The following is an 18,930-nucleotide window of genomic DNA, read 5'->3' as shown; positions in this document are numbered from 1 at the left end:
TCCGAAAGCATTTTCTTCATAACTTGACAGTGATACTGTTCACCATCCTGAGATGGCGCATAGCCCCCGTTACAGCAGAGGGATCTGAAAAGATCCCTCTCTGCTGTGTCCTACCTGTTGCAGCTCCTTTCCAGCTCCCAGAGCAGTCTTCCTGTGAGCTGGGGCCAAGGGAGAGGGCACAGCAGCAGTGGCAGGGGACCTACATGGGGCTGCAGGTCTGAGTGGGGGGGGGAGGCACAGTCTCTGGCGGCAACGGCTACAGCTTTTTGGAGGATGGGGGGTTTTGCACTGGACATGCAACGACATGGACACCGGCGGGGTTGGTGGGTGGGTGGGCAGATAGGTGGGGGAAGAGATGTCTCTTTTCGCCTGCTGCAGCTAGTCTCTTCACAGCCTATAAGTGAAAACTGAAAGAAGATGCCAATATTTACGCAGTTGAGCAATGTTTTGTTACTGTTCATGCCTGAATGCGGGCATCTCTCTGCTCGTCCACTCTATCGCACAGTGGAACAAAAAGCAATTGTATATTCTTGCAACCGTTATTATGAGGGCAGCTGTGACCGCGCCTGCTTTAACAACCTTCTCTGGTCAGACCCTCAGTTTCCTCCTCTTAGGTTTTGTGTATATTGAAAAGCCTTATGTTCCGCATTGGCTCCAAAGGGATCAGAAAACCACTACATTCTGTAATTTGCATTTAGGTTGATATGTGACAAACTTCACATAAATTACACGCAGTAAATTCGTAATATAGCTCTATACCATGCACAATCTGCCATATAAATGTGACATTTTATCTCAGAATCACTGATTTCCTTATGTAGTGCTGTCACTTTGATATAAGAAAAAAAAATCCTATGTGTCTTAGTATAGTGTTCTTCCATACTATATTTTATTCCTCATATGTTAGGAGCATCTTTGAAATGTAACCCTGATACCACTGAAGATTTTTGAATTTTTTTTTACTAGCTAACGTAGCAGGAGAGGTGGTAAAACATAAATGAGACACTCTGCGTCACCAAACCATCTGTTTTAACACTTTTCCTTTTGTGTATCCCAGCGCTGTTAATTAGAGTATTTTGGTAGTTTTACCCTAATCACATAAACTGGGATTTGGGCCAGTTTTCACTAGACGACAGATTGTGTTACAGGGATGTTTACAAAGTGGTATAGTCTACCAGGGCATAAAGTGAAGCAAAATTAATAACATTTTTCAAATACCGTAACAGTTATTTGTTTAAATATTGTCAACCACCACTTGCATCTTGCAACTGTATTTAATGACCAAGGGGTCTATTCTTCATCACCTATGGGCCTATTCACCAAACGATAAATGGCCTGGTAACCATGCGGAAATGCTAGTTTCTACATATTTAAGTTACTGGGCCATTCATCATCAGGGGTCCGATAGGACCCCCTTGGTATTCACCAAACTCCGAAAACTAAAAGTCTTCGGAGTTTGCTGCCGAGAACAAGGGCCATCTTCAGACGACGCTTGCTCTTGTAGCCCGCTCCTTCCTATGGGAAGAATTTCTGGGGATGCGAAGAGGGATCCGAGCGGATCCCTCCGCCGCCTTCTCACTACCTCTCCGGCGGTTTTGCACATAAGGTCACGCATGCAAAACCTGGACAATTGGGAGCAGGTAAGTAACGCAGCTACAGAAGTACTCGTAGCTGCGATACTAACCATGGGGACATCTGCTTTTCGGAGCAGCTGTTCCCTCACCTGAGCAATGATGAATTGCTCCGGTGTCACATTTACCCCGCTGCGAGTTCAATACTTCATCATCGGAGGCCATGCAACCTTCGATGATGAATAGGCCCATATATTTCTACAAAAGCAGGTGCAGGCGCACTAGTGTCACCGCTCTGAAAGCCTTCGTGGAGACAGCTGATTTGCCCCTGATTGGCCTGCTGCCTGACATGTCACGACCCGTAAAACCCCACCCCTCTCCTGATTGGCCTGCTGCCTGGCATGTCAAAGAACAGGGATATCATCCACTGGGTGAAATCATCTACGGTTTAGAATTCCTTTATAAACCAAGCTTTCACACTCAGGACCCTCTTCCCTCGTGTGCTTTGCATTAACTCACTCATACCATCATCTCCTTCCCACTGCCTGCAACGGCTCCTATTCCTTGGGTTTTAGGACTGCTATTTATAAACCATATCCATGTCCTGCAATGTCCTGTACATTAACTGACTTTGTTCTTGTTTTGTTCATACTGTTTCTGTATATGGGCTCAATTTTTTAACATTATTTGTACTTTAATAAAGTGAAAAAGGGTGTTTTCACACCCTTTTCAAATTAGTTTAATTTCACAGAAATTTACTATAGGGCAATTGGAGTAGAATTCGTGAAATTCAACTCCAACCCCTAATTATCACATATTTTTAGTTATCAGATCGCATTACCCACATTTGTGATGGGAAATGTGATCTGCCTGAGATTTACTAAAATAAATTGTGAAAAAGTACAGGGGGAAGCCCTGTGATAATAACGCCACCTGGAGATGACGTTATCCAGGGTTTCCCCTGTTTCACCGATTCCTGCTCTGCTCTATCAGGAAGTGCAAAGCTAGGAGCCTGCCCCAGTGATCAACTGTGTGATCTAAATAGACCACAAGCTGATCACTGCAAAACAAGAATAGTTAAAAAACAAAAAACACTTACCTGCACCCAGGGACTGGTAATCAGTGCTCTGGTGATGTCCTCTTGGGCTTCAGTCAGCTGGTCTCCCAGCCCTGCACTGTGACCTTGGTCAGCTGCTGCATAGAACAGCTTACCAGGCTCACAGTGCAGGATGGGAGACCAGCTGACCAGAGCCCCAGATGACATCACCAGAGCACCGATCACCGGAGTTAAGTGTAATCTGAGCAGGGCGGGGTTGGGGGGGGGGTCGCGAGAGGTTGCGGTATCTGATGGCGGGCGCATGCGCAGACACAGTGGGGAAAGCACTGTGACCCTGGTCAGATGCTGCATAGAAAAGCTAACCATCATCACAGTGCAGGATTGGAGACCAGCTTACCGGAGCTCCAGAGGACATCACTGGAGCACCGATCACTGAAGTTAAGTATAATCTGAGCGGGGCGGTCATGGGAGGTTGTGATATCTGGCAGGTGCATACGCAGACACAGTCTCCCTGTATTATTTGCAGACTGGATTCACAGGGACAGAGCTTTATAGCAAGCTCTGTCCCTGCAAGGGATTTTTGATAAATCCCCATGATATTTCCTAAAATATCACACTACAACCGGATTTTAAATGTGGATTGTAGTAAATAGAGCCCTATGTGCCTTGTAAGGTGCTGTGGATCCCTTATGGTGCTTTATAAATAAAGGATGATAATAATAATAATAATAGTTTCCCACCAATGGTTTTATGCCATGATGCTAAACACCAATGGCACCATTGATGGAGACCATAGATGGTTAAACCTTCAATGTTCATCCCTATCCTACCCATGAAGAAGTCCTTGGGGTCAATACAATTAGGTGCGATTTGCGAGGTGCAAGTTGCTATTTTCTCTTCGAATTCGCACAGCGAATTAATTTTGCAATCCAATCAGCAACTCACACTGAACCAGCGAGACTGAATTTGCATTTTTCCATTCGCAAGTCCCTGAGGGTGAGAGATGGAAAGGAAAATCTTTATTTGAAGGTTAAAAAGTCGGGACACTGTGCTGAAGCCTTTGGACACCACCCCTAATGACTAATTAGGAAATTGGAAGTTTCCAATTAGCTTAATTTGTCCAATAAGTAAATGTCATTTTTTGGGGTAAAAAAATGCCCTCAAATTACCCCAAAATTTGCTTTTTCATTAGTTTAGGCACCCCAAATTTAATTACAATATTTTTTTAATTGAAAATCATTGTTTTTTTTAATACATTTTTTTACAATTTTTCAAGGTGCCCTCAAAGTACCCCAAAATAACCTTTTTTTCCTTACTTTTTTTGCATATTTCTTTTAATTAGTTTGAGAGTAAACGAAAAAGGTTTGCTTTTTATAATTTTTTGGTATTGTTTTTTAAAAAAAGCACAAATCAGCCATTTGACACCATTTTAAAACCTGCAGTACCTTCCTAATGCCCACAAACAGCCTTCTATTCGGTCCTGCTAACAAAATTTTAAATTTGGGGAAAGGGGGTCAGGATGGTCTACCCACTTTCTTATGCACTTCTCTCGCATCTCATTTGGCAGTCAATTCGCACCCCTCTGCTGTGAGTACAGCGAATAGGTACGCATTATTGTGAAGTCTGCGAGTTTCAAGAAACAAACTTGCTACTTGCAATTCTCACCTAATTGGATTGACCCCCTTAAGTGGTAATTTGGCACCCAGTGAGGCAAGAACTAAGGACAACTGTTCAATACAGCTGTTTTTCACCAGACTCCACAATTAATTTTTTATTATTATTATTATCTTTCATTTTTAAGGCGTTTAGGTGTTAGTGCAATTCAAACTTGTCTACTCTTCCAGAATTTCCTGAAGGAGTAGGCAACCCTCCCGAATTCCGTGATGAATTTCCCCCCCTCCTCCAAAGTGACCTTCTGCATCTCCCCTCTGGGCCCTCTTCTGGCATTCAAAATTAAATGTTGGTTGCAATGGGGCAGCTTTAAACTTTCTTTTTCTTTTAAAATGCTACTTATCATTTACATCTTATATTAAAAATGAGTGTTAGGGTAAATTGGGACACTTTTATTACATGTACTTTTGTGTATTTGAAACCTTTTCTTACATTGGTTAAAGTGCACCTAGAAATGAGTGCAACATTAAGATGCAAAATGTGTCCAATTTGTAAATACAGGGATGTGATCTGATCTCTTGAACATTAGTGCTGGCGAGGATTGAAATAATTTTAAAAGGGGAAAAAAATCTTTTTGCTCTCTCTCCCACAGAGCAGGGAATGCATAGCTCTAGAATCCGATTGGGGGTATCTGTAGCACTCTACAAAGTGGATGTGGTCACATTTCTTGATGGGCATGGCCACATCTGTGATCAGCTATTTTGACAAGTACCTCAAACCCCCCACCAAAAGATTGTCCTGATCTGGGGACAGTCTCCACTGATATGTGGTACAGGTATGGAAAACATCCCTGTAAATGTACTCTCCACATACAGGCCTGGTGCTGCCATTAGGCAGCTGTCTAGTGTGCCAGGACCTAGAGGTCATCACTAAAAAGTCGACTTTGTGTGAGTAGGTCTGCGAAGAGGTATTGGGGAAATCAGGAAGAGTAAGGTGAAGCTACTAGAGGCAAATCTACTCTTGCAACTAATGACTTTACTCCTCCTACTGAGCAGCTCAGACTTTTTCACCCTCACACTCACCCCCCTCTTGGTTTGCAAATTCATTGTCTCCCTCATTAAATTGGATGAAATTGCACAAATATAGCCACATGGTGTCATAAGAGAGTGCTTTTGTTGTGGTTTTAAAAGAATAGCTATATATCCACTTAGGTAACCAGACCCTACAACTTTCAGTGTCAAATCAGTATAGTAGCTTCTCAAACAGGCCAGAGAAAGCAATGACAGTGACTGTGCTCAATTATTAAATCCTTATAGCTCACAGAGGTTTAAAAATATAATTGGCACTAAGCCAATGTTACTGTCCACTTCACGCAGCAAGTTACTCTTCTAAACTTCTATTCTGCTGCAAGTGGAAAAGAATTAAACTGACAGTGCAGAGCTGTTGCAGAAATGAACAACCCAAATTAATAGGACTTTTCTGATATTTTGTAGAGAAGGTTGAACTGAATGTCAGAAGAGCTTCTTTTCTCAGAATATAAATGAAAGTTGCCCAATACGATCTGACAATTTTTTTTGAAAAATTGGTACAATGTCCTCATTTGTGTCGGGTCCCAGAGCAAGTAACTTGTGGAGGCCTTGCCACTAAAACTTCATTTTAAAAATGGAGCTGGTCGGACAAAGAGGTCAATCCAAATCTGACCTCTTTATATAACAGTATGTATAAGTACACATGGACTACTGCTGAAAAACATGTATTTATTTACATTATAAATAAATTACAATAATGAACCAGCAACAGTTATAAAAATTAAGGACGGGATGTATTAAGCATCGGCTCCGCGATGCCATACATTCCACCAATTATCAGGTACATACCGGTGATAATATCGCTGTTATGTACCTAGAAATGCGCAAAGGACAACTCTCCTGGTAAGAGCTGTCTGTTGCGATAGAGGGAATTCCGGGTTTATGACCAAGAAGTCCCTATGGCATCCTTCTGCACATGTGCAGAATGATGCACGCGCCATGGGGGTTGCTGGGAGTGATCCGATTGGCTCTGCTATTTTGGTGCCACCCCCTCGCATGGTGTCACCCGATGCGGCCTACAACCCCCGTGCCACTGAGTAAGCTCCATGCAAGGATGCACCTTACACCCATTCCATTCCCATAACCAAAAAGAAAAAAATACCAAAATATAGTCTACAAAAAAATAATGAGACTAAATTGAGAGAGCATGTACTATGAATTCCTTCAAGATGTATGATGTTCATTAAAGGAAAGATTTTGAGACATCATTTAAGCAGAACTTGAAGGGACTGTCTCTTGTCTACAAGAATCACTAATGAAGTCCCAGAAATCAAATAGAATATTCTGCCTCTGGAGGCATACTAGATATAAGTGTACTTTTCATTCTCTATAATCCAGCAAGGCTTGTAATATCTACTTATGTTAAAATTACAGATGCATTTTAGAGTGACATTAGAGGGATCGTGTTGGTGATCACGTTACTATACTGTGCATTTTATAGTACAAAATAAAGATGTAGACTCATGCACTATGCAAGACCTTTCAGCTTTAGAAATGCAGAGTAGAGGAATAATGTATGACAGCGAGACACTGGTAGACAGCATTCCCTTTGAGAGATTATAACTGCATAATAGATTATCATTAAAATCAAGCTAACTCATTCATTTTCTTTTAACAGTTTAACATTTGTGAAAATGATTTGATTAAATTAATAGCAGACGCAAAAATATCTACAAGCGACCAACTCAGAAATGTTCTTTTTTTTTATTTCAAATAAAACAAAAGAAAACAAACATTGTTAAAGATGATATTTACATGTCCCAAGGCCTTCTGTCCTCAAATTATTTTGATTAATGAAACCCTTTTTGTTTGCTACAGAAAGTACACAAGCAGCAAAACAATGTCTATTTTAGGACATCATTAGATGTCATGATCCAACATCCAACATAGAAGTCATATTACTTTTAGGACTAATAACTGATGCAGGCACCTGACCTTGGACCTGATTCACTACGGATCGCAACTGCGATCACGCACACAGTCTGTCTGCGAAGATATGCTAATCCATTGCGATCGCTATGCCGTTGCAGCACTACATAAGGACGCCCACCTTACCTTACACACATCCGTAATGTTTAGCAAGACTGCAAAACCATCGGTAACATCGAGTACCATCGCAGCCTCACGCACACTTGCACAAGCTCTGACCTTACTCAGGAATTGCTATCCTCATTGCACGCTATGAGTACTCGAGCTGCGTATGGCATCGTAGTGCCTAAATTATGCATGTCCATGCAACGGCGTTCGAATGCACTGGCACGCCTGCGTTTAGCCAACCACCCCCCTGTCATCTCCTACAAACGGCACTTCCTGTCAATCACTCTGCGATGGGTCTGCATAGTCTCTGCGACCGCAGTCCCGATCACAGTGGCTAGTTCACGCATGCGCACAGCGATGCATAAGTATGAGCAGAACGTAACAATCGTCTGATTGCATGCGTAATCACAGTTGTGATCCTTGCTGAATCAGCCCCTTGTCAATCATCTTTGTCAACTGTCAGGGTCATCCCGTTTTATAAAGGTAAGAGTAGTCTTTTGGAGGATAGATTAGCATTGGGCTTCTACCCAAATTTTGGGAATCTGATCAGAAAGTCGACAGTGATAATGTCAACAGTCATAATATCTACACCACAATGAACACATTAGAATGTATGGATGGTTAAATTGTCGACAAGCACCATGTTAACATTGTCAAAATCTAAAGTGTCACCATGAGAAATGTGGACAGTATGAGGATGCTGACTGTTAAGGTTTCGGAGTTACTGGGAAGATTAGGGTTAGGCTGTGAGGGGAGATTAGAGATAGGCTGCTGGGGAGAGGGGGAAAGGTTGGGGTTAGTCACTAGGGGGAGGGTTAGGGATTAGGAAGCACTCACCGTAATTGCGCTACTGAGACATCACTGCCGGAACTGATCCTCATGTGATTGCAGGGACCCAGAAGAAGACACGGGAGCAGCTGCAGCCGCTGGTGCAAGGTAAGACACCACTAGACCACCAGTAGCCATTTGTCTGCAGTTCATCATGTCGACCTATCATCCATGTAGACATGATGAACAGGGCTGCCATCAGAAATGGTGGGGCCCGGGACTGACAAAATAGGCAGGGCCCCCAGCCTCCCCCTTTAAAACAGCAGCAATTATGTAGTATTAGCATTTAAAATGGGGTATTAATATAGTAATTATACTGTATCTGCCATTGATAATGGTGTCTGTATTTGGCTAACTTTTCAATTTGAACACATCTGGTCCCCTTCGGTCTCTCCAGCCCAGCCTTGCTGTCCAATACTTGTCTCCAGCCCCAGACAGTGAGACCCAGCCCAGCCCCATCTAGTGAGCCCCAGATAGTGAGCCCCAGCCAGGACAGTGAGACCCATCCCAGCCGCCTGACAGTGAGCCCCAGCCCAGCCCCAGATAGCGAGCCCCAGCCAGGACAGTGAGACTCAGCCAAGCCCCAGATAGTGAGCCCCAGCCAGGACAGTGAGCCCCAGCCCAGCCACAGACAGTGAGCCCCAGCCAGAACAGTGAGACTCAGCCAAGCCCCAGATAGTGAGCCCCAGCCAGGACAGCGAGCCCCAGCCGAGCCCCAGATAGTGAGCCCCAGCCAGGACAGTGAGAATCAGCCAAGCCCCAGCCAGGACAGTGAGCCCCAGCCCAGCCCCAGATAGTGAGCCCCAGCCCAGCCCCAGATAGTGAGCCCCAGCCAGGACAGTGAGAATCAGCCAAGCCCCAGCCAGGACAGTGAGCCCCAGCCCAGCCACAGACAGTGAGCCCCAGCCAGAACAGTGAGACCCAGCCAAGCCCCAGATAGTATGAGACCCAGCCAGGACAGTGAGACTCAGCCAAGCCCCAGATAGTGAGCCACAGCCAGTGAGTCCCAGCCCAACCCCAGGAAGCCAGTCCCACACTTACCTTGTTCTTCTTGTTGCTCTTCAGTCCTCCACACAAGCCGCGGTTCCTCTGTCCACTCCAGTCTCTCTCTATCAGTGCCGCGACGTCATGACGTCACGCGCGCCGGTCGCCGGGTCATCATTATCCAACCTGAAAGGGAATCTGTCTACTTCACTCACCCTTGTGGCAGGCTGGGTATCGCAGCGGGCAACGGCAGCAGCAGCAGCTAGAGTGCACAGGCGAGCGGATGGTGAGCATTCCCCCTTGATAGCAGTCCCAGCAGTTCCCCTCCTGATGGCAGCCCTGAGCGCGTGGCAGGTGGGTAGGAGCGGGCGGGCCCCCTACGTGTCCGGGCCCGGGACTCCAGTGCCAGCAGTCCCCCCCTGATGGCGGCCCTGATGATGAATGTCAACATGATAACTGTTGACCAATCATACCTAACCCAAATTTTAATATCAGTCCAGGCGATGTAATATAATACGCCTGCTCCCGGGATGTCATGTGTATTAAATATATTAAATATTAACGCACAACTTTTCTTAAAAAATTTAATGGGAAATAGCCCCTTTTCTTGGATTTTAAGTATAACGATAATGGAAAATAATAAAAAAAACCTAAATGTATATTTGTTATTACTATCTAATGTAAAGTTACTTTATATTAAATTTGTACAATAAATGTTATGCTTGCAGCAAGTTTAGTCAACCTTAGCTCTAGATTTTGTGGGCTTCCCAGGATGGAGCCAAACTGACTTCTTAAATGTATTATTATATAGTGTAAAGTAAACACCAATAAATACTTTAGAGTGTATCCAGGGTTCTGGGCTAGGTGGCTGAACAGTCTATATGGTTGATTGTGAGTAATTTTCGGGCCCACTCTCTATATGGACCTGCTCAAACATCATTAGCATTATTCACCAATATAAATCCAATCCATACTGTATAGTGCGAATTAAAGTTTCTATTATCTTCCTTGGTATGCTGTTACTTATGCCACTTGTTTCTACACTTCATGATTTTGCCTAGGATCTGCCTTCCCTGTCCTTGGTTTTGAATTCTCACTATTCTGCTAGAAAATGTTTTGGTATAGTCTTTGCCTAATTGTTGCTGACCTTAGCTTGAACCAGAACTTATTATTAAATACTGATTTGGTGCTTGCAACGGTCCTTGACTATTGTTAAACCTGACCTAAGAGTGGCCTTCTCCTCTGTATCAGAATTTTGATAATGTTTTATCCCACTGGTTTTCTCGGTCTTATAACCTGTAACTCTTGCCGATAAAAATCCCTGCATAAGTCCTGGGGGCAGCTGAGTACTGACAAACAGACATAGCTGTAAGTGAAAGTAGGAAGCGATGGTTGAGAAAAGCAATGTCAATGGTACTACTATTTCCAGTATAGTAATTTTATATGTACATATAACATAACAGAAAGGGATCCTAAAAATTGTGATTCAAGTCTGAAGCTCAGGAAAGCTTAAGGTTACACACAGTATTAGGGACAGTGTTCCACTATTCGGATAATTCTCTTTTTCATGCCTCTCAACATTTCTAAAAACACGTGACCATGACTTAAGTTTAGTCAGCGACAAAAATATTTGCTCTGGCCTCTGCTGAAAATCAACCAGGATGCTGTTTTTGAGCTTGGTAAGAAGAGCACTATTGGTACTAATTATGCATTTCACTGCATCCTTAGTTAAATCCCTTGTTGGTTTTCCAACCAGGTAAACATATTGTTTTTATTAATAAAGAGATAATATGAGCTTAATCAAGACAATATGAATGTTACCATCAAGTCACAAAGCAGTTCTAAATGGAAAACTGGCTGTGTTTTCCCAATAGGAAAAAACAGGCGATATACAGAGAGTGCTAGGTTTATAACTACTGTACAGTTTATACCTCACATCAATGCATACTTGCCAACTCTCCCTGATTGTCAGGGAGACACCCTGAAATAGTAGCTATCTCCCTGACTCCCCGAAGAGTCTGGAAATCTACCTGATTGTGCCTTACCTCCATTATGTTGCTAGTATATACTGGGGTGGGGGGGATCAAGGATATATAGGTTCAAATTAGGGGTTGAGCGGGTTCGGATTTCTGAAATCCGAGCCCCCCCGATCCGAGGCCGATCCGAGTCAGGCTCGACTTTTCCCGCCTGACTCGGATCTGAAATCGAGGCAAAACGTCATCATCCCGCCTTCCGGGTCTCGCGGGTTTTGGATCCTATATAAGGTACCCGCGTCGGCGCCATTTTCTCACTCGGCTGTGGACAGTGAAGAGGGAAGGTGGGAGTTAGGGCTGGCTGGGCTGTGTAGTGTAGTGCAGAGTAGTGTTGTGCTGTGCTGTGCTGCTGTTGTCCATAGGGGCTGTGTCCACTACTTCAAAGTCCACAGGGGCTGCCTGTGTTGTGCTGTGCTGCTGTTGTCCATAGGGGCTGTGTCCACTACTTCAAAGTCCATAGGGGCTGGCTGGACTGTGTTGTGCAGTCAGTTGTCCGTAGGGGCTGTGTCCACTCCAAAGTCCTGTGCAGTGTCCCAGTCCTAACGGGGTGCTGTAGTGTTGTCCAGGGGGTGCTCTGTTCATCAGGGGTGCTCCCCCCAAGTGCTAAAAAAATATATATTTTTTCTGTGTTTGTGAATTGTGTGCGCAGTAGCCGCACGTGCATCAACGTGCATCATCGACTGGCTTGACCGTTAAAGGGTGCTGTAACCCCCAAAGTACACTCCAAACCAAATAAAAAAATATTTTGTGTGTTTGTGAATTGTGTGCGCAGTAGCCGCACGTGCATCAACAAAGTAGTGCCAAGCGTGCGCCTGTGTCATAAGTAAAGGGCCGGCTGGCTTGACCGTTAAAGGGTGCTGTAACCCCCAAAGTACACTCCAAACCAAATAAAAAAATATTTTCTGTGTTTGTGAATTGTGTGCGCAGTAGCCGCACATGCATCAACAAAGTAGTGCCAAGCGTGCGCCTGTGTCATAAGTAAAGGGCCGGCTGGCTTGACCATTAAAGGGTGCTGTAACCCCCAAAGTACACTCCAAACCAAATAAAAAAATATTTTCTGTGTTTGTGAATTGTGTGCGCAGTAGCCGCACGTGCATCAACAAAGTAGTGCCAAGCGTGCACCTATGTCATAAGTAAAGGGCCGGCTGGCTTGACCGTTAAAGGGTGCTGTAACCCCCAAAGTACACTCCAAACCAAATAAAAAAATATTTTCTGTGTTTGTGACTTGTGTGCGCAGTAGCCGCACGTGCATCAACAAAGTAGTGCCAAGCGTGCGCCTGTGTCCTAAGTAAAGGGCCGGCTGGCTTGACCGTTAAAGGGTGCTGTAACCCCCAAAGTACACTCCAAACCAAATAAAAAAATATTTTCTGTGTTTGTGAATTGTGTGCGCAGTAGCCGCACGTGCATCAACAAAGTAGTGCCAAGCGTGCGCCTGTGTCATAAGTAAAGGGCCGGCTGGCTTGACCGTTAAAGGGTGCTGTAACCCCCAAAGTACACTCCAAACCAAATAAAAAAATATTTTCTGCATTTGTGAATTGTGTGCGCAGTAGGCTGCACGTGTATCAACAAAGGAGCAGTACCAAGCGTGCGCCTGTGTCCAATAAGTAAAGAGCCGGCTGGCTCATTTCTTAAAGGGTGGTGTAACCCACAAAGTGCACTACTTTCCAGCAAAAATAAAAAAATATTTTCTGTGTTTGTGTGCGCCTTAGCCGCACGTATATATCAAATCGATATAACATAAATGGAGGACCAAACTTTCTCCGATAAAAATAAAATAGGGAAAGATCAAGAACCACTTCCTCCTAGTGCTGAAGCTGCTGCCACTAGTCATGACATAGACGATAACATGCCATCAACGTCGTCTGCCAAGGCCGATGCCCAATGTCATAGTAGAGGCCACATACAATCCCAAATGACAAAGTTCAGGAAAATGACCTTAAAAAAAACATTTAAATCATCTGAAGAGAAACGTAAACTTGCCAATATGCCATTTATGACACGGAGTGGCAAGGAACGGCTAAGGTCTTTCCCTATGACTAGTGTGTGTCATACTAGTATGTTCATGACTAGTGGTTCAGCTTCACATGACGATGGAAGCACTCCTCCTGCTAAAAAAATCAAATGAGTTAAGCTGGCAAAAGCACAGCAAAGAACTGTGCGTTCTAAGAAGACATCACAAATCCCCAAGGAGAGTCCAAGTGTGGTGGCGGTTGCGATGCCTGACCTTCCCAGCACTGGATGGGAAGAGGTGGCTCTTTCCACCATTTGCACGCCCCCTGCAAATGCTGAAAGGAGCACCCACTGTCCACTTGCTGATATGCAAATTGAAGATGTCACTGTTGAAGTACAACAGGATGAGGATACTGGTGTAGCTGGCGCTGAGGAGGAAGTTGGCGAGGAGGATTCTGATGGTGATGTGGTTTGTTTAAATCAGGCTCCGGGGGAGACAGTTGTTGTCCGTGGGATGAAAAAGCCCATCACGGTCATGCCTGGGCAGAAGACCAAACATTCCACCTCTTTGGTCTGGCAATATTTCTATCCAAATCCGGACAACAACTGTCTTGCCATATGTACCATATGTAAAGGTGAAATAAGTAGGGGTAGGGACGTTAACCACCTAGGAACATCCTCCCTTATACGGCACCTGCAGCGCGTTCATAATAAGTTACTGTCAAGTTCAGAAACTTTGGCTAAGACCGTAAGCAGTCCAGGGACACCTAAATCCTGTTGTCTTGTTGTATCCAAGCGCCTGCAAACCACACCATCAACTCCCTCCTCGTCAATTTCCTCCTTAGTCAGGATCGGAAGTAGTCCTGCAGACCATGTCACTGGCATGACTGACTCTCCTTTCCGGGATTCCTCCGGAGGATCCTGCATTGCTACGCCTCCTGCTGCCGCTGCTGCTGTTGCTGCTGCTGGGACTCGTTCATCATCCCAGAGAGGAAGTAGGAGCACCACTACTTTTACTAAACAATTGACCCTCCAACAGTCCTTAGTGAGGAGGATGAAGTACGACAGCAGTCATCCTGAAGCAAAACGTATAACTGAGGCCTTGACTGCTATGTTGGTGTTAGACGTGCATCCGGTATCCGCCATTAGTGCAGTGGGATTTAGACAATTGATGGAGGTAGTGTGTCCCCAGTTCCAAATCCCGTCTAGGTTCCACTTCACTAGGCAGGCAATACCGAGACTGTACAGAAACGTCAGAAAAAGTGTCCTCAGTATCCTGAAAAATGCCGTTGTACCCAATGTCCACTTAACCACGGACATGTGGACAAGTGGAACAGGGCAGACTAAGGACTATATGACTGTGACAGCCCACTGGGTAGATGTATCACCTTAGGCAGCAACAGCAGCAGCGTCACCAGTAGCAGCATCTCAGAAACACCAGCTCGTTCCAAGGCAGGCTACGCTGTGTATCACTGGTTTCAGTAAGAGGCACACCGCCGACAACCTCTTAGAGGGAAACTGAGGGAAATCATCGCCCAGTGGCTTACCCCACTTAGACTCTCCTGGGGATTTGTGATATCTGACAACGCCACCAATATTGTGCGGGCATTACATTTGGGCAAATTCCAGCACGTCCCATATTTTGCTCACACAATAAACTTGGTGGTGCAGAATTTTCTGAAAAGCGACAGGGGCGTGCAGGAGACACTTTAGGTGGCCCGAAAAATTTCTGGCCACTTTCGCCATTCAGCGACTGCGTGCCGAAGACTGGAGCGCCAGCAAACACTCTTGAACCTGCCCTGCCATCACCTGAAGCAAGAGGTTGTGACACGGTGGAACTCAACCCTCTATATGCTTCAGAGGATGGAGGAGCAGCAAAAGGCCATTCAAGCCTATACATCCACCTATGACATAGGCAAAGGAGGGGGTATGCACCTGACTCAAGCACAGTGGAGAGTGATTTCCGTGTTGTGCAAGGTTCTCCAGCCCTTCGAACTTGCCACACGTGAAGTCAGTTCAGACACTGCCAGCTTGAGTCAGGTCATTCCCCTCATCAGGCTTTTGCAGAAGCAGCTGGAGAAAGTGAAGGAGGAGCTAAGACGGAGCGATTCCGCTCGGCATGTGGGACTTGTGGATGAAGCCCTTCATTCGCTTTGCCAGGATTCCAGGGTGGTCAATCTGTTGAAATCAGACCACTACATTTTGGCCACTGTGCTCGATCCTAGGTTTAAAGCCTATGTGGTGTCTCTCTTTCCGGCCGACACAAGCCTGCAGAGGTGCAAAGACCTGCTGGTGAACACACTGTCAGCTGAAGCGGAACGTGACACGTCAACAGCTCCTTCTTCATTTTCTCCCGCAACTGGGGCTGCCAGGAAAAAACTTAGGTATCCTAAGCAACCCGCTGGCGGTGATGCAGGGCAGGCAGGAAAAGTTTGGACATCTGGTCCTGACTGAAGGACCTGGCAACAATTTATGACATGTCTACTGTCACTACATATGATACTGTCACCATTGACAGAATGGTGGAGGATTACATCGGTGACAGCATCCAAGTAGGCATGTCAGACAGTCCATACCTGTACTGGCAGGAAAAAGATGCAATTTGGAGGCCCCTGTACAAACTAGCTCTATTTTACCTGAGTTGCCCCCCCTCCAGTGTGTACTCTTAAAGAGTGTTTAGTGCAGCCGGGAACCTTGTCAGCGAAAGGCGTAGGAGGTTGCTTCCACAAAATGTGGAGAAGATGATGTTCATAAAAATGAATTATCAACTCTTCCAGGGAGACCAGCCTCCAGAACGTACAGAGGGACCTGTGGTGGTGGATTCCAGTGGGGACGAGTTAATACTCTGTGAGGATGAGGATGTACACAACACTGAAGAGGGTGAGGAATCGGTGGATGAGGAGGATGAGGACGACATCTTGCCTCCGTAGAGCCGGTTTGTGCAGGGACAGATTAATTGCCAGCTTGTTTTGTGGGGGCCCAAACGAACCAATCATTTCAGCCACAGTTGTGTGGCATACCGTGGCGCTGAAATGATTGCTTTGTTAAAGTGTGCATGTCCTGTTTATACAACATAAGGGTGGGTGGAAGGGGCCAAGGACAATTCCATCTTGCACCTCTTTTTTCTCTTGCATTATGTACTGTTTGGGGCCTAGTTTTTCAAACTGCCATCCTGTCTGCCACTGCAGTGTCACTCCTAGATGGGCCACGTGTTTGTTCCACCCACTTGTGTCGCTTAGCATAGTCATCCAGCTACCTCGGTGCAACCTGTTGGACTAAAAACAATATTGTGAGGTGTTCAGAATAGACTGGAAATGAGTGGAAATTAATGTTATTGAGGTTAATAATAGCATAGGATTAGAAAAACCCACAAATTCTGTGACTTTAGCTGTTTTTATGCTTTTAAAAAAAAAAACAGATCCAAAACACAAAACCCAGAACCCAAAACACGGAAGGGTGGTTTTGGCAAAACCAATCCAGATCCAAAACACGAAGAAAGATCCAGATCCAAAACCAAAACACGAAAAGTGGCTGGTGCACACCCCTAGTTCAAATGGTATGATCAGTGCCATTCCCTGCATTGGTTATAAGTAGAGATGTGCGCCGACCCCCGTGTTTTGGTTTTGGATCTGGATCTACCCTGGTTTTGGATCTGGTTTGGTTTTGCCAAAACCTCATCTCCGTGTTTTGTTTTCGTGTTTTGGTTTTGGATCTGGATTTTTTTCTTAAAAAATCATAAGAACAGCTAAAATCACATAAAATGGGCCTGTTTTTGTTCCTACAGTATAATTAACCCCAATAACATTTATTTACAGTAATTTCCAATCAATTTTTACCACCTCACAATATTATTTGCTTCAACTAGTTAAGGCCAAAAGGTTGCATCCAGCTAGCTGGCTGACTAAGCTAAGTGATACAGTGGGTGGCACTAAAATGTGGCAGTTTAGTTTCTAATTTCCAACATGGATACAGTGTATTATACAGTGTGGGTTGGATACACCAATAGTGCACTTACTGTGACAGCAGTGTCGGCAGAGCAGGGTTGCTGATGGTGTCCTCAGTACATGGAATGGCAGTGCTGCGGTGCTGGCAGTGTCCTCAGTGAAGGGTACTGGTGAAGTCAGCAGTGCGGGGGTGGCAGCGGTGTCTTTAGTGCATGTTAGCTAGCTGTGTCGGTAGTGCAGGGGTGCCAGCGGTGTCATTAGTGCAGGTTTGCTGGCTGTGTCGGCAGTGCGGGGGTGCCAGCGGTGTCTTAGTGCAGGTTTGCTGACTGTGTCGGTAGTGCAGGGGTGTTCTAAATACAGGGTGCTGTCAGTATCCGCAGAGCGGGGATGCCAGCAGTGTACTCACTGCAGGTTTGCTGACTGTGTCGGCAGTGCAGGGGTGCTGGTGGTGTCCTCAGTGTGGGAGTGTTGGCAGTGTCGGCAGTGTGGGGGTCGCTGTCAGTGTCGTCAGTACGTTGGGCAGCAGTGCAGGAGTGTCGGCAGTGGTGGAGTGGGCAGCGGGGGATGCGGCCAGTGGGGGTGCCAGTGGTGTCGGCAGCGGGGGGTGCCGGTGTTGTCAGGCGGCGGGGGATTATGGGCACCATCTTCTTTTCTTCTTTTGTGCTGTTTTCAATGGGCTTAACGCTGATTGTCTGAGAGCTGTGACAGACGGCTCTCTCAGCCAATCAGCGTTAAGCCCGCTGAAAACAAAACCTCGCGACTCGACAGAGGGGTCACGAGGTTTTGCCTCGGGTCAGGGATCCGGGGCAGGCAGGGAGATCCGAGGTGTGCTCGGATCACCCCGGATCCCCCAAATTCGGGTGGGTTAGGATCTCTTAGATCCGAACCCGCTCATCTCTAGTTATAAGCCACAATGATCCCTGTGGCCTCATGCATTTTCATATAAGGTTTCTCGTTGCCACTTATATGGAACCTCTTGCGCTCCGGCCACATCGCAGGGACGGGCTCTTTTCGGAGCCCATCTCCCTGCATGTGCCGGGTCATACATTCGGCTGGTATGATCGCATTTTGCAATGCGATCATGGGCGGTACTGCATGCCCTGATCGTATTGCAAAATGCGATCCTTAATAAATGGGCCCCAATATATGAGCAAACCCTGAAAAGTATCAGTGTGTTTTTATCAACATATAGATCTTACTAACTGCTTTATGGCTCATTTACATTTAGGTGTAAGTCTATATTGTGACACGCCTCTCAGATGTAGCAGTACACGTCCACTTTCCCCCCGCTCTCATAGGTGCTGCTTTTACAATCTCCCTGAAATGCTTTTTCAACAGTAGGCAAGTATGCACCAATGTATCCCACAGTGATGTACATTGAAATGGAAGACTGTAATTCACCATTATATGAGAAAACAAACATGTAAAGAGGCTTATAACATACAGAGAACCGATAATTCTGTATTTGAAATGGCAGCTGCTATTGAGGACTGCAATCTTGCACCGCATCCAATCAGTATTTTGAATAAATGTTTAAATATTTTAAATAAAATAGATAAGTAAATAAATAAATAAATAAATAAGCCACTCTTCATTTTTCAGAATTGCAGCTGTCATACTTGCGATATCCGGTGAAAATAGCACCATTCATATTTACATTTAATGCATATTTATGTGAATATTTTATTAGAAACATAATTGATGAATTTGGTGACATGGATACAAAGTCATCAGTGCTTTTCCAGGGTGTATTTGTTTTTCTCTTAGCTTTACATGTCACTGTTTCCATTTCTAAGAGCGGCTATTTCCATATCCTTATATACTGAT

General features: G+C 45.2%; 1 protein-coding gene across 1 annotated transcript in view; it reads left to right on the top strand.

Moving 5' to 3' along the window:
• Positions 1-16,000, top strand: part of LOC148512131 (transmembrane protein 132B-like) — a 322,515-nt gene extending 306,515 nt beyond the window's left edge. The window contains exon 4 of the mRNA XM_088482156.1: positions 15,937-16,000. Coding sequence (XP_088338282.1) covers positions 15,937-16,000 — 64 coding nt within the window. The remainder of the gene's footprint in view (positions 1-15,936) is intronic.
• Positions 16,001-18,930: the final 2,930 nt, after the last annotated feature.

Source organism: Taudactylus pleione, unplaced genomic scaffold (genome assembly GCF_031769625.1).
Source record: "Taudactylus pleione unplaced genomic scaffold, aTauple2 ptg000282l, whole genome shotgun sequence".
Classification (NCBI taxonomy): domain Eukaryota; kingdom Metazoa; phylum Chordata; class Amphibia; order Anura; family Myobatrachidae; genus Taudactylus; species Taudactylus pleione.
Note: the sequence above shows the minus strand (reverse complement) of the source record. Positions and strands in the feature narration are given on the sequence as shown.